Source organism: Hippocampus guttulatus, chromosome 12 (assembly GCF_054856545.1).
Source record: "Hippocampus guttulatus isolate MCC_2025c chromosome 12, RoL_Hgut_1.0, whole genome shotgun sequence".
In the NCBI taxonomy this organism is placed as follows: domain Eukaryota; kingdom Metazoa; phylum Chordata; class Actinopteri; order Syngnathiformes; family Syngnathidae; genus Hippocampus; species Hippocampus guttulatus.
In genome coordinates this window covers 19,236,768-19,261,899 of record NC_141272.1, presented here as the reverse complement: position 1 = coordinate 19,261,899, position 25,132 = coordinate 19,236,768, and the positions used below count along the sequence as shown (strand labels likewise).

Below are 25,132 nucleotides of genomic sequence, written 5' to 3'. Positions count from 1 at the left end.
GACGACCAGTTCAGGGTGTAGTCCGCCTTTCACCCATAGTGAGCTGTGATAGGCTCCAGCACCCATGTTCAGCATAAATGGTGTTTTTTTCACAGATGGATTATCAAATGCAGCGGTGCTCCGAATTTTGTTATATACCTGATGTACAATGACAATCAAGGCATTCTATTCTAGTCATAATGACAATAATAATAATAATAATGTCTGTCCAAGAAAAGAATGAACTTGTTGTGACAATATGCTTATTTTGGCCCACCCCTGTGACAAAACCTGTTTATCCATGAGTTGTATGCTTTGAGATATGACGATGACCAAGATTGCTAAGTAGAAAATGTCAGCCAGCCAGCTCTGCAAGTAAAAAAGCAATTGAATACACCTGCAAATAATGAGCACGTCGTTGAGGCAGCCATGGCTGAGTGGTTAAGAATCCTTCACAACTGAAGGGCAGGCTTGATTGACATGAGAGCATTGGTTCTCCCAGCTCAAACGCTCAGTAGGGAAGCTGTCTGTTACTCCAGGAGTGTTCCTAATGCGGTGGGCCTGCTGTGTTAAATGCAGAGGTCTTATATATATATATATATATATATATATATGTGTGTGTGGATCTAAAAAGTGGCTGTATCTGAATCACGGTGCATGCTCAATTTAGTATTTGTGTTGTTGTGCTTTACTGCAAGTATTAGATTTACCAAAAAGTAAACGAACTAAATTGGTGGAGGGAGAGGCTCAATTATCATGCAAATGGTTTGGTTTAAAAGCATCATTTACTACAGAGGAACAATTGATACCAAGGACTGGCCAAATAAGCATTATACACTGATGCGTCATTATAATTGTCTACATGATGACTTAAGTCAGGGGTCGGCAACCCAAAATGTTGAAAGAGCCATATAGGACAAAAAAAAAACAAAAAACAAATATGTCTGGAGCCGCAAAAAAATAATAGCCTTCTATAAAACTTACAATGAAGGAAACACATGCTGTATGTATGAAGGAGACTGGAATGTCTCCGAATTGTTTATGTTATTCATTCCTTTGTTGTCTGCTCACAAACGCCCCCATAGAATTTATTTTGTGATTTCCTCGCTTGATTTTTTTTGTTTTGGTGCATTATTTTCACTTTTCTTCGTGTCAGTGAAGTGATCATGAATTTCCGTTTTTCGGAGGCTGTCTTTGAATGCCTCTCGAGTCGAATGACAAGGGAGAAGGCACGGAGTTGGACACAGACGTGTCTGTGTTTGTCGAGACAGTTGAAAGCATAAATAAAGTGTACGTTTTTAAAAAACAACAACACCACAGCTCTCCTTTTTCGAAGCTGCAACATGTATCTATATCCATATGAACTATATTAGCCTACTATCAAAATCATTTTCCATTTTCAAATATGTTTTAGAAAGCTCCAGGGAGCCACTAGATGTCGTTAAAGAGCCGCATGCGGCTCTGGAGCCGCGTGTTGCCGACCCACGGCTTAAGTAATTTGCCATTAAAGACAACCAGCCATTTGCTCCCAATGATATAATGTATGATTGTTTAATTCTCTGTTACATGATAAAATATCTCCTTACTGACTCTCATCCAAGCTGTTCCCATAAAAACATCACAATCATACGTAAATGCAGGCGACATTTACGATATAAATTTTAAAACAGACTAAATCACTTTCTTTATGGGTTATGCGTACAGGCTTAGAGTGTCCTTGTGTGTGTGTTGGTGTTAGTACAGAGCAGAGCTTTCCATACTCTGAAGACTGAGCGAGCAAGAAGAGGCGAGCGGCTCAGTCTCCTACAGAAAAGGTATGAGTCACATTTCTATGCTGCCTAATGATTTCTGGAGGACAGAAAATAATGACAGAGGCTTTGACTGAATGGTAAACAGAGTCATTATTGTAAGATTATATTATTTGTCCCCATGAAAAAGCATTCTCTAAATAAAGCTTGCCGTATGAGAAAAACAACACTCCAGCTCTTGCAAAATACGGTGGAGGCTTGGTTATGATTTGGGGCTGCTTTCCTACATCAGCGCGTGAATCTGTGGAGAGTATAATCAATTCGGGCCATGTGCATATACTGCGCAAGTGGTGTATACAGTCCATTGTTAACTGAACCCTCATGAAATATACATGCAAAAAACCAAATAGAAATGCAAAATATCTAATTATTCTAAGAGATGAAAAGTATCAGCTGACCCTTCAATAGCAAGGTCCACCCACTCGAGAGGATCAACATCGGAGTGCTGCTCTGAACATAGAATAACGGAGACAGAGGAGTGGATAAAAAAAAAAATCCATAACTGCAGCACATGATAACCTTTATCAAACTTCGCATACCTCTAATCTACCATCCAGGATATTAGATAATTATTACCGGTACTTGGAATTTTCTTTGAACCCTCCCATCAATTCCATGCTGAAGTCTGATGGTTACACTGAAGTGGCTAATCATTAAAAATTATAGCTTCCTAAAAAAGGCCATCTTAATTCTTGTTAATTGTACTTACAGTATACTGTATTCCGAACCTGGCTTAGATGACAGGTCGGCCAAAAAAATACTTCAATGTTTTTTTGCTTTTTTTAATGCTGATAACAAGATCATGTTAACCAAGCACATTCACCAATATTCCTAGAAAACTCTGGTCAAGGTGAGCAAACAAAAGACTTGAGAAGACAAGAATTGAGTTTGTCAAACGTCAAAAATAAAATGTTTTGTGTATCTTCTCTCTCTCTCTCTCTCTCTCTCTCTCTCTCTCTCTCTCTCTCTCTCTCTCTCTCTCTCTCTTCGTCCAATTGTCTCAGAATCTAGCTGCTGCTCCTCCATATTGAGAGGAGCCAGATGAGGTGACTCGGGCATTTGATTCGGATGCCTGACGAATGCCTCCTTTGTGAAGTGTTCTGCGATTTTCCTAGGGACGACCCACGACACGGTGGAGTGACAACGTCTCCTGGCTGGCCTGGGAACGCATTGTGATCCCTCCGAAAGAGGTGGATGAAGTGGCTGGGGAGAGGGTAGTCTGGGCTTCCCTGCTAAAGCTGCTGCTCTCAGACCATTTATGGCAGATCACATGATATGTTAGTATGAAGCTAGTGGACTTTCCTGAGACAGCTATGGTTTGGTTGAACAAATTGTGTTTAAATACACAATGTCCTTTGGTTTTATGTGACAGTTCTACAGTATACTTCAACTAGGAGTGTCAAATAATCCGTTTGAAGCACATACGTTTTGCCACTTGTCGGAAAACTCTTATAGCGGGAGAGGGAAAACGGGTTGAAGGAAATTTTGTGGGAAGGGCATTCTTGCCGGATTTAAAATCAACGTTTTGTAAAATCAGAAAGTTGAGTTAAATACAATTCCTTTTTTCTGAGAATAGTCCAAATGAGTTCATGTTTTAGCTTTTTATTGTGTGGCACCATCAAAGTAGCTTCTATGCTTTATTGCATTAAAAAACCAAAACACAAGCAGTGTTTTCGCTGTTTTATAGCAAACAAGAGAAACTCTGAGGCAAACACTGAAGGAGGTTCCCACAGAAACGGATGTTATGGTTCATGTTTGAGACATCCCAGAGGGAAATGGCATATGGATGGGAACTGTAGCTTCACTGCAGTGTCATGATTAAGAAGGTGGCCTTGTCATTAGCTGCTAACAGACCAGCTTCTAATCACTGTCTACTTAGGCTCAAGTCTGCACTGATCGTCTTTGTTCTTGGGCAACATACAAGGGAACCTAGTAACCAGCGAGGACTGATACTTCACATTTTCTTTCTGTCCATGTGTGGGTTTCCTTACCTTAAGTGTGCACAACCTCAGGCCAAATGGGATGTCAAAGCCCTGTGTATCATGTGCTGCAACATGGCATTAAAGTCTAATCTCATCTCGTTGTAAAACTTTGTTCTTTGCAGTGGAACCAGTTCACAGAAATTTCCCCGCCCTCCCCCTCTCCAGCATTAACTGGGAACGATCCATCAGGGGTCATCGGACAAAGGACCAACATGTCAGGAAAACTACAGCGCTCTCTGTTCATGACTGATGTGCTGTGTCAGTTTCTATTCCTGCAGCAATGTGGAACTGAGAGTCTTTTAAACCTGATGACATTCAGTGAAGCAGCAACAGTGCATGCTTTGTATCCTTTCATGTTGGATGTTAGCATGCCGTTGCTGCGCAGAACTTGCAGGGCTCAATCCCAACTGCCTGAATTGCAAACATAAGCGGTTGATAAAACATGACCTGTCACACCCACTTCATTTTTAAATGTTTGAATGGCAAACAATGGGCCGATGATGCTCGGCTGCATATCGGGATTATGAAACAAGTTTTTATATTGACATGCTAATTTCACAACTGACTCCATAAAATGGAGAGAAAAAAAAGAGTCGCTGGATTTAGTGAGCACTTCAGCCTCTTGTCTCAATTCTCCACTGGCCATGCGGTGTACTGTTGCATGGGCAAAGCCATTATAATCATTTAAGAAGTGACAAATTGTTGAGCGGTAAGCCAACTTTCATGAGAAAATAGCCATCCTCTCACATTCCACCACTCCTCTTTACAGCGGCTAATAACTAAATAATCAAACTTTCAAACTCTGGTTGAAGTGAAAAACAATGACAGTAAAGCATAAGTAGCCAGACAATTAACCCTTTCCTGCACCAATAATGATAACCTGTAACCTGATAACATACCGTAATAAGCTGTCCACTGTCGTAACCGCCGTCCCTGAAAGGGTTAAAACGGTCAATGGAAAAGCTAAACACACACACACACACACACACAAAAATCTCTAAAACTGTTAACATAATTCTTACCAGCAATCTTAGTGGACAAAAAAATATATAGGAAGGAAGTAAAAAAGGTTTTGAACTATGATCTCCGACTCTCGCCCAAAGTCAGCTCGGGCAAGCTTCACAATTCATGAGGTTAACAGTACAAAGAATGGGACGGGTAAATGGATGGATTTTAAAAAGTCTCAATGGTCTGATTTCATCTTTTCAAATGTAAATACTTTTCGAATTTCCTTAGTTAGTCATCCATGGAAGCAGAAACGCTGTCTTATGTTTTCAGTAAAACACAACATTAATGCACATCAGCGTGCAATTGAGAAAACTGATCAACAATTTTCCTATATTCTTCCAACACTACCGTAGTCATTCTTAAAATGTAGGAGGGCCTCAGAATCCCACCAGAACACGAACAGATGAGACTAGGATCAATTATTTCCAAATGCATACTTTTCATAACCAGAATATGTGAAAGAAAGGAATTTGCTGAGGTACTACACGTGCACTTTTTCAAAACATGGATGTTAAATATTGCAATTAAGCTTTAGTGATTTCTAGATAGGAAACGGGTGCAAACCCTAAAAGGGTTAAATACTGTATGCGGAAAGCAGTGAGCCCAAATTCCGAGCAGAAAATAAGATTGAGTTCATTTCTAGCATTCAAATACTGCAACTTGCAAGCAAGCTAACGTACCGGTACTCTTGGTAACAACACTATAAATCTTAGCATCAGTGCTCTGATTCACATCATTGTTTTTTCACAAGCAAAAAATAAATAAAAATAAAATAAAAAACGTGAGCTGTAGAGGACTGACAAATGACAATGACACCTTCTACTTTTTGACACATTGTGCACTAAAATGCTCATAATGTTGATAAAAGAGGTTTAGGTGACCTTACGTTAACACGTTACCGATTAATTTTTCAATCACTTGGCTACATTATCAATCGATCGCAATTTTAACTCCACTTACATTACTTGTTTGGAAAAAAAAGGTTTTTACACCGTGCAGGCTTTTTTTTTGTGCAACATTTCTTTTCAGCATACTGTACATCAGTCCGTCTGATCTGCTTGTACACTTGTCTGACTTGACTTGTCTCACTCGGTGATGGTGTGAATGTGGGTATCAATGGTTGTTTGTCTCTCTATATGTGCCATGTGACTGACTGGCGACCAGTTCAGGGTGTAGTTTGCCTTCCGCCCGAAGTCAGCTGGGATAGGCCCCAGCAACTCCCAACGACTCTCTTCAGGATAAGCGGTGTTGAAAATGGATGGATGGATGAGGATGTCAAGGACAGCTTGATTGTATGACTTATTCACAAGGAATTGAATTGTTTAAATGGCTGCTATGTTAAAGTGTGTAAGAGAAAGCGCAAACTAATTTAGAAAATGGGGCAACCCCACCATCCCCTTCAACTACACCGGTGGTGTCAAACATACGGCCCGCGGGCCGGAGCCGGCCCCCACTGAGGTTCGATCAGGCCCGCAGGATAATTTAAAAGTGAAAAAATACATAAGACACAGAATGAATATTTTTCATAAGCTGCAATCCATGGATCCTCCGCTAGGGGGAAGACAACAGCAGTCTCAGTCTGTCACTGAGACAGACCCAACACAGCAATAAAAGCCAGCTACCTAATGCTAGCAAAATAGCATTAGCATCAAAGCCGTATTCCGACGGTGACTTTGTTAAACCATGCATGATGAAGGGGGGTGAACTTGTCTGTCCCGAGAAGCGACAAGCTTTTGCCAATATTAGCCTGACGAGGAATACTATACCAGAGAGGATTTCGGACCTATCAGCAGATTTAGACAGCCAATTGAAACAGAGAGTCAAGTTATTTTGTCAAATGTTTTGTAAAAGATATGTTCATTAAATTTCTACATTTTCCGAATGTTCTTGTGCTTCTTTCTACCAAGAATAAGGAAAGACGCGAGCAATTATCTACTGGCAGTAGATAGTCCGCTGCTCCCTGCTGTGCGTGCTTCAGCGCGAACATGTACGCAAGCGCGTCTGTTGATTTCAACCAATCGGCGCCGACGCAACTACGACACACACCCGACGTCACACACGACAACAGCTAAGCTAAACTAGCCGAGACGACACTCGAAGTCGGACGGACATGTTTTTCTGCCAATCTGTGTGTTTCCCTTTTCGTCCAAATATATTTTTTATGACAACTGTCTTGTCCACAGTGTCTTTTATTCGTTCCACTGGGGTTCAGCAACTGTGTTTATGAAGAGACAAAAATCTCTTCACTGTTACTAGTGTTAGTGTCTCAACATGGCTACGCTCGTGAAAGCAAAACAACGAACTCAAACGCATTTTCGTTCAATGTTGTCAACTCATATACGGATTAATTTTGGGCAAATTTTCCTCAATTATCCGGAGAGATTTTCATAAAATTTGAAAAACCCAGAATTCCGGGAAAATCCGGAGGACTTTCATCTCTGCTTGCGTAACTGGACCTGTAATGACTGATGTTTTGAAAATTGAACACCTACACTCACTGGCCACAACATGAGGTACACACACCAGAAAATGCGTATCCAACAATTCTGCCTTCGTTGACACGATAGTTCAGTTTAAAGTAAACTATTCATTGACAATATTGTGGTTTGAGTTTGCTGTGGTGTATCATGCTGAGAAGTGTTTAACCCTTCGATGCACCCTGTAACCTAAAAACACGATAAACTGTCCCACTGTAGTCACCGCTGTCACTGAAAAAGTTAAAGAACTATCCATTGGTAAACATTTCATTATTCGTGTTTAACCTTCATTCCTTTCAATAATTCTGAATTATTCAGGTGGGGGGGGGTCATAAAAGAAAAGGTTGATAATCAAAAGCCAAACAAAAAATTAATTTTGCTCCATGCAGGTGAACGAAACTCATTTTTATACTTTCCGTAGATATTGAGGTTTTCTTCTCTGCAACTTGACACCTTCGGATTATGCCCTTTTATTTTCCAACATTTGTGACATGGCATGTAGTCTGTACAGGGGCTTTCCCTCTTCTCTTTCACAAACAGCAGCAGCGAACAGCCGTGCAATGAGAAGCTCTGAAAATAAGGAGAGCCTGGGAATCAGCTCCACTGCAGTCAGCCTGAAAACAACTGACCAACTGAGCAGGGACACTGCTGCTTCGTCAAAATCAGGCAGTGCAACATCCCACACACTCTTTTAGTCAGTGTCGAGTCGGGAAGGTCGGATACTTCGTGGACCAAAGTATTGAGACACTTTTTAATCAATCTACAGGGATTGTCATCACCACGTCATAGTCAGAATCAATTAAGTCAATCGGTTGTTTGAGCAGTATATCCCTTGGTCTCGTGTGAATTTGAACTCTTCACCCGACCGAGACATTTTGGACAAACCTATGCTTCTGCTTTGTGGGAACAGTCTGGGAAAGGCCCTTGATTTTTTTTTTTTTTCTTACGGCATGATCCAGTGCTTTCTCATGCAAATAAGTCATGAGGTCATTGGTACAAACATCCCCATCCAGGATACACCGCTCAATATAGCTCGGTCAACAATCTTAAACACAACATTCTCGCAATTGGTTCTGGAAGAAATTTCCAGTACCGGTCCGCGGACCGGCGGTTGGGGACCACTGGGTTAAATGAGTTGGGGACAAAGGCCACCAATCAGGAAGGAGCAGGGGAAGAGCTCTCGTACACATATTAACAAACAAATTAACAGCCACAAAACATCATGGGCATAACAAAGTACATGTCAATTCTATACTTTCCACCATCTAATAAAAGATCATTAAATAGTTCTGTCTGCCTCTATAAGTCACTGGCATAGATGGATAAACAAAGATATGTTATATGTGATGAATAAATAAATTTTGGGCCAATTAATTGAAATTTGATCGATTCCAGCGGTCAACATGAGCTCTTGTACTACTGTGCCTCAGCAGTGGCATACTAGTTGTCAATATCCGATCGATAGATTTGCGCTATTTGCAGGCCGGCCAATATATTTGTACGGCCACTGCGTACAAATATATATTGCAGAAATATTTATTTTTATTTTGTCTTCATGAGCATATTTGATATTAGAGAAATACAAAATTAATTAAAAGTATTCAAGTTAAATTACTTGAATATTAGGGTACTTGGATTATATTACAAACTACGTTTATAAACAGGCTACTCATAACTGTACCGGAATACATTTTAAAAGTAACCCCCCCACCCCCACCACCTCCCAAAAAACCCTGTGCATGACTTGTATGCTGCGTTTCAAGGGAATGAAAGGAGGCGCTCTGATTGCCCACGATTGAAGTTGGCTGTGACTACTTCGACAGCAGTGCAAACCCTCTCGCAGTTCTGCTGGCCTACGCTAAATTTGCGAAATGACTACCATTGGGTCAAAACCGGCTGCGCATCGATTTACAGTACAACCTTAGTGTATAGAAACTTGGGATGACGTTTCTAAAGTAATTTTTGTGTCTTTTGGGTCTCCTTAGGAAAAAAATCCTCATATTTCAGGGTGAAGAATGACATTGACAGAGTATTTTTCCCATTCACATTGTCAGCAGGTCAATTTTGACCCGACCCTGATGTAAGGATTAGAAAGACAAAACCTGAGCGAAGAGCGGAGTGGCATTACCTGCCGTAGTGTCCTCAGCATCTCTGTAGCCTCGTCGTGTTTGCCCTGCTTGGCCATCAACATCATCTCCTGGATCATTCCGATTCGCCGCTGGTAAGGCGGCGGGGTGACACCGCGGCTCAGCCTGTCCCCTGACCTCAGCATGAGGGATGCAAACAGGTCCCCTCGCTCCTTGGTGGGGGTGCGCCTCCAGCTGTGCTGAGGGCTGGTTCCTCCAGCATCGTGTCCCTTCGTCTGTTTGCCCCCCATGGTGCTGTGTGCTGTGATAAAAACCTGCCTGATCCCACCGGGCAGTCGGTCATGCAGCGGCAGCCTTGGCGGTTGTTTCCGTCGGAGTGCCTGCAGCTGATCACATCTTTACAGTCTGAACACTTGAGGGGGCTTATGAAGCACTGCCAGTAATGAACTCGGATTTAATCTGCATGAGAAAGGCACTGCCGTACATGGAGTAGAAAATAACAATAAAGCAGAAGCAGGGGGAAGCAGTTCATGCAGCTCAAGTGGGGAAGAGGTCGGAGGATGCTGCCTGCAGCATGGCCGCTCAAAACGCACCAGTCACACAGAAGAACTGAAGACCGCCGCAGTCTCCTGTCCCAAACACAACTTCACCGCGTCTTCGCCTTGATTTACCTCCGGGAACGATGTGTTGTTGTTGCTGCCGTGTTCTCATCTCAGCCACCCCAATAAGAGCCCCCCCCCCCCCCCCCCCCCCCCCCCCCCCCCCCCCCCCCCCGTCCTGGAGCGGAGCACGGAGCGAGGCGGTGGTGCAGGAAGCATTCAGGGCATGGCAATGTTTACGTCCGCGGTTCAAAGACGACTGTCTCTTTGTCACCAGTGTTCCACCCGCGGAATTCACCAGTCGCCTGCCACAGAGCGCTATATACGTGTGACAACCAGGCTGAGCGTCTGTCCAAGGAAGAGCGGAAGAGTACCTGCCTGCTCGCCTTGCTTGGGTTGGGACTGAATTATGGATGACAACCTCTCGCTTGGAGTGCACGAAGCACGCCCCCAACCGCCTCCAGGCAGAGAGCACCGACGAGTTTCCAGCGTCTTATTACCCCATTACTCTTTACAATAGGGGGGCTATATAAGGACTCCAAAAATATTTACTGAGTATTGTACACGCAGTATTAAAATCATGGAACACAGACTGCCAGGTGTAGGCTGATTATAACCTATATTACCTTTCAGAAGCATCGTACACAAAACCGTGGCGTTTCTTCACGACCACGAGGTGTTGCTCCACCAGAGGGCACTGTCTGCTTTAAAAAAAAACAATCTATCATGTGATTTTCATAAGGATTACCGTGTGCGTACTGGTGATAATTTTCGTGTATAAATTAAATCGAAATTCGCAGTCCTCTCTGTGAGTTCTGTGGCGGTCAAAGCGTAGCCCATCTTCAGTCTAGGGCAGTGGTTCTTGACCATATATGCAAATTCACCGAACCCTTCATTATAGTGACAAAAAAATGTTTTTTTCAAATTCTAAACATTAAAAAAAACGCATTTATTAAAAACTGAAAAATGTAAACACAATTAGTATAAATATAAAGTATACGTTTTTTAATTGTGCACAAAATGAACCAGCCAGTGATGGCCAAGCGGGCACGTCATAACTTATTGACATGTTGAGTCGCGTGTGTCTTAACCTCCATGGCCGAGGCTCTGCTGAACCCCTGAAACGGATTCACCGAACCCCGAGGGTTCGATCGAACACAGGTTAAGAACCACTGGTCGAGGGTGTACGCTGCTTTTTTTTTTGTCCAAAGTCACATGGGAGCGCTCATCCCGAAAGTGATTGGGAGAAATGGCATATCGAAAATAGACCTAAACATGTCCGCCTGTTAAATGTGGTGTCGATGCTCACTTTACAGTAAGTTTATGTCACTGCAACATCATCAAATGGAAGCGATGGAGGCAAGTGCGGTAGTGGCTCAACGCAAATAAAAACAGTAAAAAGTGAAAATAAAATCCTCAAACCGCACATTGGATCAGTATTAAAATGTAAGAGGTTCTTCTTCTGGCCAGCTTCTAGTTTTAAAAAAAAATTCTGAACTGGAAAAAAAACAAAACAAAAAATTGTTTTTTAGTCCGATCAAAGGATTGAAGTTATAGCAAGAGCACAAAAGCCTGGGTCAGATCACAACTTGTGTGTTGCGTTAAAAGGTAACAAAATTATTCGTAAACCCGTGTATAAAGAAACGCATTCATTAGGTATTTTCCAAAACATATTTATTTGGCTTTAATTACATTATTATTTACAGTATTCCAACCATAAGAGTTTCAAATCATTTATCAAAACACAATTACCTAAGAGTCCGTTCTTGTGCACGAGGGGTAATTTTGGCTAATCATTCAAATTCTTCTTTCAGTGTCAAACAGTTCGCCTATGAATGCGAGGCATCCTCTGTGTCTACAATAAGCAGAAATCACTGTTTTTTGCAGGGATTAAAAACAGCCACTTTCTTCACTCACACATTGCAGGAGTAATACTGCCCCCTGATGGCTTCATCTGTGGTGCAAAACATGGACATTGCATCTTTCTGCCACAGGTAGAAATTTTGTTGAGATTTTGACACATTCCATCTTCTTATACTTGAGTGACTCCTAGTGGATGGTATTTAGACTCCAATAAAAAAAAAATACAGGATATACAAGTGTGGCTCATCTCAAATCTGTCCACATTTAATTAAAGTCCTGCTTTGTACTCTCTGGATCAGTTGACCGTTGCCACTTCACACAACACAGAGCTCATTTCATTGCGACTTTTTAAGGGGGTCTTCCACATTTGTGCGTTGCTCGATTAAGAACAACCTGCAAAATGATGGGGGGGGGGGGGGGGTTGGTGCTAACTGTTAAATGAGGGTGTAAAGTGTGAATGCTTTTATTCTGTAAACTGTTTGGATATCCCCCTTATTAAAGAAAAACTGCACAGCTAAACAGAAAAGCCATGTGAAGAAATGTTAACATGAAAAGAGGAATCGACACATTGGAACATGATGTTTCCAATAACACCAGAGTGAAAGTCATTGGATGATGCTCCACTGCAGATGCTTTCTTTGGGAACACAACAGCAGCAGTAAGAGCTCACAACCTGGTCAATATTTCAGCCATTTGATGCCAAACACGAGCTCCACTGCAGTGCAACATCCCCCACATCCATCCAGGCAGCGTCTGCTTTAAATCAAGTTAACCTTGCCATGCATATTTGTATTCACTCAAACAGCAAAATGGGATACGTGGGTGTGCAATTGGAAGATCTAGAAAATGTTATAAAGTCTCCTTCCTTAACTCGCTCATTTTTCCGATACTGAAGGCAGAAGTTATATGGGGCGCTGACGACTTGCAGTTAGAATGTGTAGCCTGCCGGGGGGGCTTTATCATCTTTGTTGCTCTCCAGGGAGAAAGGAGGAATGCGAACATCAAAATGGGAGCCATCAGTCCTCTCAATGCGAAATGTTCCCCTGAACATAAAAAATAGGAAAGCGATGATGTTAATCGCACAGAGAAGTGTGGAATAAAAATAGCAGAAACACAAGGTTGGTGTTTACATCACGTACAGAAGAAAAACTCACCACATGTGACCGCTCGGGGCCTGTAGAGAGACATGGCTGCTGTACTGAAATGCTGGCTGCTCTTTGGACAACACTGGCTCCTTTAATCACACAATAAGAAGCCCAGAATGACAGGAAAAAAGGTTGTGATGCAAATATATTACACAGCATTTCTTTTTCTTGGCTCTTTGTGAGTGACTAAAGCGGGGCATATTCAATCGGGGCTTCAATTGAGCATTTTTTTTTCACCCTTCACAGAAAGTCAGCTACGGCCTTCAAAGATTATCCTGACCACTTATCCTGTGATGTGGCTTTTGATTTTTTCTCCCCAAACTGGTCTGAAAACGTTTGGGCCAACAACTGCAAACGTTAAACCTGTGCAATCTTTCTGTAGCAAATCTTCATAAGTTTATGGCCAGCGCCGAGTTGGGCCAAGCCACAGGCTCTGTGATTGTGATGTGACAAGAGAACAACAACGATTGGAAGCTCGAGCTGTTGCCGGGGAATAAACAGAGGCATATAAGGCTCCAAAGCTCTGGAACAACCTACCTCCGGACCTCCAAAACTGCACACCTCTTTCCACTTTCAAGTCCCGTCTAAAAACACACCTGTTCAGGATTGCCTACAACACATAGCTCTTCCATTTCCTATGTTTTTATGATTTTATGTCCTGTTTTTATATAATATCTCGTTTACTAATTTTTACATTGTATTTTCTTATTGTCTGTACAGTGTCCTTGGGTGGCATGAAAGGCGCTTTTAAATAAAATGCATTATTATTATTATTATTATAAATAAAACCCATTCATTTGTATTCGAGCGGTTTAGAACTTTTCTTCGTCTTTTGTGGTTTTCTGTGATAAAATTACGGGCTGAATGATTTTTAGGAAAAAAAGTGAGATGCGACTTCTTTTTTTTGACAGATATTGCAACTTCAATTTTTCTTCAAATCAAGGTTCAGTGTAGAAATGCAACAATGCATCGATTCACTGAAAACAAATCAATTATCAAACGCATCAAAAATTACTTTGGTAATCCATGAATCGGTTTACTTTAAAATGTTAGTTTAAAATGACTTTAGTTACGTCGACCTAGAGGAGTGCATCCACCCCACGCAACTTGGAACTGCTTCCCATAGACACGGTGCAGAGCTAGTGTTTGCAAGCAGACAGGAAAGCAGGGACTTGGGGAGGATGGGTAACTATGTGACATAAATTCTCGGAGATGATTTGTTAGTGTGACCTGTCCACGAGTAGCATGCCACTGTTGACGGGTGATCAGGTGGGGTATGGGGGCAATAAGAGTGCTTTAAAAGAGACAAACACATTTTTTAAAAGCGCAGCTTTGACAATCACAAAATCGCATAGTCTAAGATCACAATTTCTATCCGACATCCAGAACGTGTTCAGCCCTAATAAAACTTGGGTGCATCCAGACAACTTATGAATTGAAGACACCAAGAGCCTTGTGGAACCTAACTTGCTCAGAATTCAGGTAGCTTCTGTAGTGACAAGCTTCTGCAGCTGTGCCAGCAGTAATTTGGGGCCGTTTTGAAAAAGAAATCACTTTGGCCCCGCCACCACTCTCATGGCATGAATTGATGTTCTGTTCTGAGTCATGACGAAGCGCGAGGAATCAGCATTGTGTGTCAGTCAGAGTGTGAGTGAGCCGCACTGACCCTGCCAACCACGCCACGACCTCGGACAGTCTCCAGGGTTCCAGACAGGCTGAAAATCCTCCAGTGTCTCTCTCTCAGCTGAACCACCTCATTGCCCATGTTCTCCAAACGGATGCAGTATCGCCACTTGACAGGATGACACACAGTTAACACACAGAATCAAGTTAGAAAAAAATAAAAATCCGGCATAACATCAACAATGGAGGATATAAAAAATGTGTGTGTTAGTTGCTTTTTGTTTTTAAATTGAATTACCGGTATACGTTGTTGTTGTTTTTTGGGGGGGGGGGGCTTGGACAACACAAGGGGGGGGGGAGGGTTTATGACCAAGTAGGTGCATTAATAAAACTGTCTCGAAGGTAGTTACGGTTATTCATCTATTTTATGGGCCTGAGTATGCATCATTGTTCCACTACTCACCCAGTATACATGAGAATTCTGGCCTTCCTAAATAGAGAGAGAGAGAGAGAATATCACAGTTAATATTTATAACTATGTGACTTCCTTTGCCAAAACTGCTAAATACTCAAGGTTGAGAGTCTCATTGGAAACCCAAAGCACCACCATGACCACGCTAACAACAACATGAGGCTCTAGTGACGGCTTCTTAGCTGTAGCGCATGTCCATTATTTACCCGCATGCCCATGTAGAAAGGGATTACGGTGACCCGGATGTTCTCAGTGGTCTCCCTGTGGACGTCCGAGAGCTCCAACCAGGGGTGATTCTTTTCCTGCCATGCTTTGAGGGTGTCCCTGGCAATGAACGGAGGAGCTACGATGGACCAGAGAAGGACAAGTTCAGTGAGGAACAAAGCTTACACCAAAGGTGACAAGAGAAATGACAAGAGTGAGGAGGAGGAAGTACACAAGAAAGCAACGTTCTTGGCAACTCTAGGGAGACAATAGACTGGGGGGGGTGCTTACATTTGGCAGGGTTGTGCATGAGGAAGCGTTCAAACAGCTCATGTTGAATGGGGATCTGCTCTGCGGAGTTGTACGGCAGGATGTCTTCGTGGCTCACGTAGTCTAGGCCTGATGGAGAGAGAGACAAATTCAAAATATTGTGCGGGTACAAGACGCCGCGGTGGATGACTGCATCTTTGACAGCTTTCGGACGATTTTCTTCATATAATGGCGGTGTTACTCAGAAGCGAGATCGATGACAGATGGCACAGGCGCATACCTGGGATGGCGTAAAGCGCTCTGCTGTCATCATGGTTCGCCAGAAACGTCACCGCCTCCGTCTGAGACCTCTGAGACTGTCAAATGCAACACGAACCAACATTTATCAATAAGAGGTGTAAATCGGGGGCCTGCACGTGGTCAAGTTCACCTTTTCAAAAGGCAAAGTGCACCTGAGATTCACAGTAGCTATCATCTCGTCAGCCTCTTAAAATGATAACCTAAGTCAAAATTAGACTTTTTTTGTTGCCTTTTTTACACTTCCCCTGCTAAAATCGGCTACATCCTTCGTTAAAACAAGATCATTCAATTCTAGGCCTGAAATGAAATTAGATAAGATAACCTTTATTTGTCCCACACTGGGGAAATTTGCAATTATTACTACATAAAAAAATAATCAGAATGTGTTTTCTTTTTTTTAGAAAAAATGACTGGCACTTATTTTAAGGAGGTGACGGGATACAAAAGCAGACAGAAATGATCAGGCAAGAACACAGAAGCTTACAACTATAGCATTGAGTTGCTTGCTTGATGTGCAACCGCTCGCCGACAATAAATCCCACACAATACTAAATGTAATGCAAGAGACAAGTAAACAAAGTCCATAAAACAAGTAGTGCGCCACTCTCAAATAGAGTTTGATCGTGCGTTTGTGAACAAAAAGCTCAAAATAATGAACAATGCACCCCCATAAATAAAGAACGTTAGGATTCTTTCCAAATTAACTATTCAAAACTGAGCATTGGTGTGAGGTATTACATTAAACACACATAGTCAATTGCCTTTCAAGAAAAAAATGGAAAAAACAAGAATCCCCCTACGGCTCCGAATGAAAATATAACATTGCTAAATACAGAAACTTACAATGTGAGGGCAATCTCTAGTATCAATCAGAACTTGGTAGTAAGTGTGAGTCTTCCCCTTCACTTCCTTTGAGCCATGGGCACCGGGGGGCTCCGGCTTGCTGGGGAGTAAATCAACAAATCAAATCAAAAGATATGAAGGTTGGGCCTGCACAGGAGCAACATAGTCCAAAAATGCACAAACTCTGGAAAGCCTTGACTGACTCAAGATGTGTCATCTTGAATGAGGAAGGGGCTTTACCTCTCAGGCATGGGCGGTGTGATGTCTCGATCGTACAGTCTGGCATGCCACGGAAACAAGACGATACCTCGATAGCCAAAGACGCTGTGGAGAAAGAGCTGAGAACAACACAAGAGACGCGCGCTCACAATGCCGCATTGAATATGAGATCAGGTTCACTCCGGCGAAAATGAAATTAGATCAAACGTCTTACGCAAGGCATCATACTCAGATGTTAAAAATGTATTTGCTTGAAAGCTAGGAACAACACAAGGTTAAATGAAATTGGGAAAACTCAAAATAGGTCAGGATGGACCGAGAATGTGTTCGCCGGCATCCAACCTGTGACCCCTCCAAAGTATGGCGGTTCAACACGAATGAGCATGCAATTTTTTACCTGCCCCGTCTCGTATTTGCCGTGCTGCTTCAGAGCCTCAAACACCCCCACCGTCTCCAAAATCTTCCCCTCAGGCCTGTTCCTGCCAAATAGAGGCAACGTCAATAAAAACTGGCTTGGGTTAACGGTAAACACATTTTTAGCATTCACAAGGAGAATTTTGTGGTGAGACCCACCACCGTACTCTCTGTATGATATGTTTCTATCTGAAGGACGTCATGCACAGCATGCCTGTGCATTACATAAGAAGCTATGGTCTTTCTTTCTGGAATGTAAGCCTTCATTACAGAACGACGCAGAGTAAGTGCAGTATTTTAGAAAATGTTCACTTTCAGACCACATGGTCAAAACAACATGAGTGAACGCCAATAGATCAGGGGCGTCCACACTCGGTCCTTGAGGGCCGCTGCCCTCCCCGTTTTCCATTTCTCCCGAATTCAAATAATCAGTTCCTTGTAATGCTGCTTCACAGCCGGCTGGTGAGCTGATCATTTGCATCAGAGGTGTGTTGAAGCCGGGAGAGAAATTTGAATCGATAACTGGCCCTACCACAACCACCAAAAATTGGTACCGTTTAGCACCAGTACAAACAAGTTCAAATGTGAATGGCACCAATCCTCAATTGTAGAGAGAGGGGTTACGCGTTACACAGATGACAATTTCAAACAATTGAGTTATACGTCACTTGTCACAAGCGAATGCTGTTCGCCCCCACTAATCTGTGATTCAAAAACTGTAGTTCTGCTTGCGAGGCTTGTCACTTTTAACAGCATAGTCTTTCCGTGTTGTTGGCCATGACTTGCAAATGGTGAGCCTAACCCTTAACCTTAAGATGCCAAGTAAAGAGCAGAGATACTCAGTGTGATGGGTGTCATCTAGATGTTTCATCCGTTATCAAAATGGCTTGACTGGTAGGCAAATGAGGTGTAGTCCAGCACTCTGAGTGTAATAAAACTTGGCCTGCATGATAAGTTTTCAGAATTCGGCCCTGTTCAAATGCCAAGCTTTTGACCAAGATAATTAAATGGACCTATTATAACCATCCATCCATCCATTTGCGATCCGCTTTATCCTCACTGGAGTCTCGGGAGGTGCTGGAGTCTATCCCAGCTGTCTTCAGGCAGTAGGCAGGGGACACCCTGAAGCGGTTGCCCAGCCAATCGCAGGGCACACAGAGACGAACAACCATCTGCGCTCACACTTACACCTAGGGACAATTTTGAGTGTTCAATTGGTCTGCCATGCATGTTTTTGGAATGTGGGAGGAAACCGGAGTACCCGGAGAAAACCCACGCGGGCCCCGGGAGAACATGCAAACTCCACACAGGGAGGCCGGAGCCGGGATTGCACCCATGACCTCTGCACCGCGAGGTCCACGAGATAACCACTGGGCCAATGGGCTGCCCCTATTATAACCTGTACAACTCATTGAATCTCTACAAGAACTTCTGAACTTTAATTTGAAGTGTAAAAGGTGGCTGGCAAGTGTGTGCTGACTCCCATTTAACTCAAGTTTGAATGGGATTGACTAATTGTGCAAAACCACATCCCAAGTAACGAGAGGGTGTGTACACTTGTGCAACCACATTATCTCAGTTGATTATTTTTTTAATTAGCGTCTCAATATGATGGTCACAGGCCTTGTGTATACTGTACAAAAAAAGGTTTCTTCAGTAGATGGCGGTGTTGCTTTGTCAATACAACCTGAGTGCAAGCGCACTCACTGTTCACCTGAGTCTTGTCCATGTCTGACAGACATCTATAAATAACTGAACGCAGTCCAGAGGCAGTAGATGAACACTTTGCTCAATAAAGTTCTAGAGAAAAGAGAAAAAAAATCAACAATAATAGTGCTGTTGTCCACCGTTGATTTTTTTTGGTTGTGACATAGTTGCCACATGCCTAAACTGAACACACAAGCCCATGGCCATACTTGCACTCCAAAACAGTGTTGTCATGTAAACAATCTGTTTTGTGTCAATGGGTTATTGTGTGTTCATCACATTCCACTGAGATGTTGATTTTATGTGCGATTCAGCTTTGTTTATGATAGAAAAGATTCCCTCTTATAGAAATAATCTACATGATCCCTACAGGAGAGTAAATCCCACTTCTTCATTGAGCCTTCGCTTGCTCCAGCCGTAATCTCAATTGTAACTTTGACAAGATTGCGTAGAACACCTTGACTTGTCAGATGTCAGAAATTCCATTAGATGTCCAATATCTGCACCTTCACAAACACAGAGATATATACTTAAGCGTATGGCCGTGCAGAGACAACAGCTGGTCACAAACATGTATACTTCTCTGCTCCCTACAAAGCTCGTCTTTACAACAGAGATCGAGTGGGGATTAATTTGTTGTCGCACGGTCTGTTGGTTTCACGTTAGTTTCAGATATACCATCGGATAATACAAAAGTATTATTTTCAGGAAAATATGGATGCAAAAAGTCGAACTGATGTTAAAAAAAAAGTCAACCATCCCAACACCTACCTATCAACCATGGCCATAATGTAATGCATTTTAATGAAGAGTGAACACCAATACCAACTTTGAACTGTGCGACAGTCAGTGTGTCTGTGTCACATAACAAGAGTACCGTATTTTCTGCACTATAGGGCACTTCGGACGATAAGGTGCACCTTCAATGAATGGCCTATTTCAAAACTGTTTTTATATGTATGCGTCCCTGCATTATAAGGCGCAGAGAATAGAAGCTACAATAGTGGCTGCGGTTGCGCTATGCATCCACTAGATGGTGCTACGCTAAAGGGAATACAATATAGCTTTATATAGAGCCTTCACCACAGCTGCAGCTGGAACAAAGCCATGAGAACTGGTCACAAAAACGGACATGAAACATAAATACAAATGGCATTACAAAACAATAAAATGAAAGACAAAAGTTACGAAGACAATTGATTCAACAAAAAGGCAAACAAACCTCCTGGGCGCAAATCCACAAAGGGCTAAATATCCTTAGAGGTCTTGCTTGTCTCCTTCTTCCTTCGTTTAGTCAGTAGTTAACTATGCTTTTGGTATTATCTTCATTTCATAATGGCTGAGCAGAGCTCACAAACTACTTGTCTGTTGGGAGTGTCAATTAGTGTCAAGCAAGAACCCTTTTCGGTGACCATTAGTTCCTGTTCAGTCCTATGCAGAACAGCAGTGGGGAGAGTGCATCACCTTGGTATATGCCACATTTGATGGACACTTGGGTAAGTGGCTTGCTATTGGCTTCAAGTGTGGTTTTCCACATCCTCATCGAGTTCGCAACGAAGGCTCTTAGGGTCCTGTTCACCTTATACAACTCCAAGCATTCAGTGATCCATGTATGTGGCATCCAGTCATAGGCTTTCTTGTAATCAATCCAGGCTGTGCACAGGTTGGTACGTCGGAACCTGCAGTCTTGTGCGACTGTTCTGTCAACCAGGAGCTGATGTTTGGCTCCTCTGGTATCTCTACCAATGCCCTTCATGTATTGCTCATGTATTGATCCATGTGTCCACTTATCTTAGCCGCAATGATGCCTGACATGAGCTTCCATGTTGTGGAGAGACAGGTTATTGGCCGATAGTTGCATGGGACTGCACCCTTTGAGGGATCCTTCATGATCAGGATCGTTCGCCCTTTGGTTAGCCATCCTGGGTGAGTCCCATCCCTCAGCAGCTGGTTCATTTGTGCTGCTAGGCGCTCATCAAAATGTCGAGTTTTTTATGCCTCGATTGACGACCGAATTTCGGTTCTCGAACAAACTGAGCGCACTTGAATGAGTCACTTGACTCCTCTCGTCTTCCTTACACGAGGTAGTGACGCTTCCTCGGGTAGACGAGGAAGTGACGCTTCCTCATTTAGCGTGTCCAATAAAGATTTTTTTTTTTAAGAGCTTGGTTTCGGGTTTCAAACAAATCGGTTTTCGAACAGCCTTCTGGAACGGATTATGGTCGAAAACCGAGGTATGACTGTGTGTGTGTGTGTGTATATATATATCCATCCATCCATTTTCCGAACCGCTTGATCCTCACTAGGGTCGCGGGGGGTGCTGGAGCCTATCCCAGCCGTCTCCGGGCAGTAGGCGGGGGACACCCTGAATCAGTTGCCAGCCAATCACAGGGCACACAGAGACGAACAACCATCCACGCCCACACTCACACCTAGGGACAATTTAGAGCATCCAATCAGCCTGCCACGCATGTTTTTGGAATGTGGGAGGAAACCGGAGCACCCGGAGAAAACCCACGCAGGCCCGGGGAGAACATGCAAACTCCACACAGGGAGGCCGGAGCTGGAATCGAACCCGGTACCTCTGCACTGTGAAGCCGACGTGCTAACCACTGGACTACCGGGCCGCCCTGTATATATATATATATATATATATATATATATATATATACACACACGGATGGATGGATGGATAGATGGATAGATGGATAGATAGACAGATAGATAGAATATTTATTTTTTTTTACAATATATCCAAATACCAAAATAGTCGATAACTGCACCCACGCACTCAACTACCTTCTTCTTTGTCTCTTATCAATACTCCTTTTACACAGTGACCGAAAAATCATCACATCCCTTCAGAAAAAGCTGATAATCTTGTGTTATGAAAATTCAACCTCTAAAACAGTTAATTTATAATCACTTCCAACTGAATAATCGAGAGGCATACTTGAATCTTACTTGAAGCACTGTGTTGTATTTATTTACACTTCATTGCATTCCTTGAAAAGTGGGTTGCACAACCAGATATTTTCAGTGGCATTTGCTTGGCCACTAGATATTTGTATTGAATTTTATTCCTCTTTTTTTCCCTGTTATTCCGTGGTCTACAGTTCATAAGTTATATGTTATGAAGGAAAACAAAATCATTTTAAAAAACGGCCATTAATTTAATGTAATTTAAAGGGAAAATAACAGGATAATTATCATTACAGTTACCTATATCGGGATGTAAATGTTCGTCCTCAACTCATTATATTCAAAACAAAGTGGCAAAAAATGGCTGATTTAATACATTTAACATCCTCTCTCACATTCACTATTGATTTCATTTATGTTGCTTTGCTTTGTAGTGATTCACTGTAGCTGTGCTGTAATCCAGCATATTATGCAACAGCTTGAAGAAGCACACACCATAGCTCTCTCTTCCCACTTTGTAATATTGCCAGTGATAAATATGGACAAGCTCAGCGAGTTACTCGCAAAAAAACTGACCCACAAAGACTGGCAAGACAGAAAATGAAATGCTAAACATGTTACATAAGATTAAGTCAGGCTATGTTCAAACTGCAAGTGGTGATGCCCAATTCAGATTTTTTTTGTTAAATGTGATCTTTTTACGTCGTAAATCATTCACATTACAAAAATAAATGCAACTTCTAGAGCGCGACATTGAGGGACGTGCAGTAAAAAAAATAGCGCAGTGCTTCCGGAAGTAAATGTGGTCCCACGTGTAGGGGCTTCATTTTATCACCTCCTATCGCCAGAGTAGCATGGCGGGAGGAGGTAGGAACATTTTTAGGAAATGAGGCAACATTCATCGAGGTCCTCATTTAATGGAGATGTCTACTAAAGATGATGTCACGTCATTGCCGTGTGCACGAAACGTCTGCGCGGCTAAATTATTACTATCACCACAAATGTCTGCTTTATGCTTCATGTTTCAAGTGCGATGACTGGTAAATTCAAGTCAAATATAAAGACTACATTTTTACTCAAGAGGCTGCAGATTCACAATTGTCAGTAGTCACCGTCCCAAGTGTTCTCCCACGCTCGTGCAGAGCCAATATTACGCGTACAGGTTGGATGTGTGCGGATGAGCATTCCGACAGCAGAGGCAGTGCATACATAACTGATTTAGATCCACATACGAAAGAAGCCCAAGTGAGATTTGGAAAAAATACAAAACAAAACATTGAATTGTACCCTTCACACTGCATGTAGAAATCGGATATGGTCACATATGGTCAAAAAAGAAAGGGGAGGGGGTGACGAATCACTGCTGTCAATCCAACCACAGAGGGAGCTCTGTCTTATACAATTAGTCCAATTCAGCCAAATGGCCATCCACAAATTATTTTAACATCACTAATCGTATAAAGAGAAAAAAATCAAACTGGCTTTTGCAGGACAAAAAGCCAAATGAAAGAGAGGAGCATAGCACGTGAAAGGCCTGTGGTTACTGAGACACAAAACCTATTATTGAATACAAACTGGAACAATGACATTGCGTTAGCTCACAGAGCTTCCCTGTTCCCTACATTAGCTTCTTTGTACTAAATTAAACCATTAAGAAAGTAGTACTATGCTATATTTAAATATGCAACCCCCAACTCCAATGAAGTTAGGATGTTGTGGTCAATGTAAATCAAACCAGAGGTGGGCATTCCGTCAGCAAGATCCATCTATCCGTCACTGATGAATGCAGTCTTGCTGACAAATGATGGGAAACTTACAAAAAACTGACAAGTGGGTTTTGATCCGTCACTGCAATTGTTGCTCACTGTCATTACCGACGGACACGATTTGTAAAAGTATGATTAGAAGAACAACTAGATACAAGATTTTGCGGAAAACACATTGTCAAAGTGCTTCCAGTCACGAACGACCAGGCATTACCAAATCTACGCTAGACAAATGCCAATGAACGCCACAAGTCAGCTACGCCACAGATTTAAAGCCCTTGGGAGACACGGGTTGATATTTATAAATGAGTTTAAAACGAGTGCAGTGCACTCAGTGCACCACATGTAAATGTTGACACACGACCTTTTTTTCCTCAAAGGATACCATCTTCAGGAAGGAACACGCGCATAGCTTGGTCTTTAGCTTGTTAGCTGTGACAGGAGGACACTGGCGATGTGTCTTACCGTGACGACATGAACCTCTTCTGTTGAACGACACCGTACATTCCGCACGCTCGGCATTCCAACTGTGATCTATTTAATTCGAACCTACTGTCAGCCACGCTTAATAATCTATGCGTGTGTTTATTGTTGTATTTACTGAAAGTACTCAGCAGACCTCTACGTAACGCACAAGCCGCCATCTTTGTTGGTGGTGGCACGCTTCTACGCATGCACACACTTACGTACGTACATACAGGGTAGCGATGCTGCCTTCAGGGACAAAGAAAATAGTACGAACTGGAGCGATGTTTATTACGAACGTTCTTCACATTGACTGTTTTGTCAGCCTACTGTATACGACTTGACGTCTGTGGTTAACTTGCTTTTTCAGATGACTTTTTTGTCATTCATTAGGTTTGTGAAGAATACTTCAAAAGTTTTTAAAAATTATTATTCGAGTAATATAATTTCTGACAATTAAAATGATCAAAATCTAGTCATAGTAATGATAAAAACAGCAACTGCATTCTTTGTATTTTACCTCATTTGACATGCCTGTCAACCTTGGCTAATACTGTAGCTGCCCTGATAAATGATTACGATTTCCCTTACAAAGCAACAAAAACCCGTACGACAGTTTACCGCGCATGCGCACATCATGCTTTATCAATCCGACTGTACGCAGCGATTAAAAAAATATACGATTGAGGATTACTTTTGCTGGTTTGCTGTGACCAGCAGGTGAGACGATCTGGATTTGAGCCAAAATGGTCTTTGTGAGATCGGTTCACAATTGTTTTTTTTTTGTTTTGTTTTTTCATTGGGGGGGGGGTTCCCGTATAAAAGTTGTAATACGCCGTACATGATTTGAAATGATAAAAAAGCGTATAAAATACGGAGAAAACGTACAAGTTGACAGGTATGATTTGACGAAGTGTTGTCGGGTGGTATGTTAAAAATACAGGGAAACTTGAAGGCCCCAAAAACAATCACGTGGAAT

The 25,132-nt window shown here is 42.3% G+C and overlaps 2 protein-coding genes across 3 annotated transcripts in view; both read right to left on the bottom strand.

Annotated features, from left to right (window-relative positions):
* Positions 1-10,052, bottom strand: part of lrrc75a (leucine rich repeat containing 75A) — a 32,868-nt gene extending 22,816 nt beyond the window's left edge. Inside the window, exon 1 of the mRNA XM_086126242.1 lies at positions 9,383-10,052. Coding sequence (XP_085982368.1) covers positions 9,383-9,631 — 249 coding nt within the window. The 5' untranslated portion in view covers positions 9,632-10,052. The remainder of the gene's footprint in view (positions 1-9,382) is intronic.
* A 1,545-nt stretch (positions 10,053-11,597) lies between these two features.
* poldip2 (polymerase (DNA-directed), delta interacting protein 2) lies at positions 11,598-24,369 on the bottom strand. Of its 2 annotated transcripts, none has more exons than XM_086126068.1 (11): positions 24,154-24,369; positions 17,277-17,358; positions 16,901-16,998; positions 16,661-16,760; positions 15,798-15,873; positions 15,539-15,646; positions 15,250-15,386; positions 15,035-15,061; positions 14,615-14,740; positions 12,958-13,037; positions 11,598-12,846 (listed from the first exon to the last, which is right to left on the bottom strand). In XM_086126068.1, exons 1-11 carry the CDS (start codon positions 24,360-24,362, stop codon positions 12,732-12,734), a joined length of 1,158 nt encoding a protein of 385 aa, XP_085982194.1. In that variant the 5' UTR covers positions 24,363-24,369; the 3' UTR covers positions 11,598-12,731. The 2 variants fall into 2 exon arrangements, with proteins under 2 accessions (XP_085982194.1, XP_085982195.1); XM_086126069.1 differs by having other exon boundaries at positions 17,277-17,352.
* Between the last annotated feature and the right edge of the window lie 763 nt (positions 24,370-25,132).

Bases quoted from the DNA above. Each gene is read 5' to 3' on its own strand.
- poldip2 (XM_086126068.1), bottom strand. From the start codon at position 24,362: ATGCGTAGAAGCGTGCCACCACCAACAAAGATGGCGGCTTGTGCGTTA. The intron at 17,359-24,153 runs GTAAGACACATC...TCTATTTGGCAG, and splicing joins AAGAGGTTCATGTCGTCACG to GAACAGGCCTGAGGGGAAGA. The intron at 16,999-17,276 runs GTAAAAAATTGC...TGTTGTTCTCAG, and splicing joins GCAAATACGAGACGGGGCAG to CTCTTTCTCCACAGCGTCTT.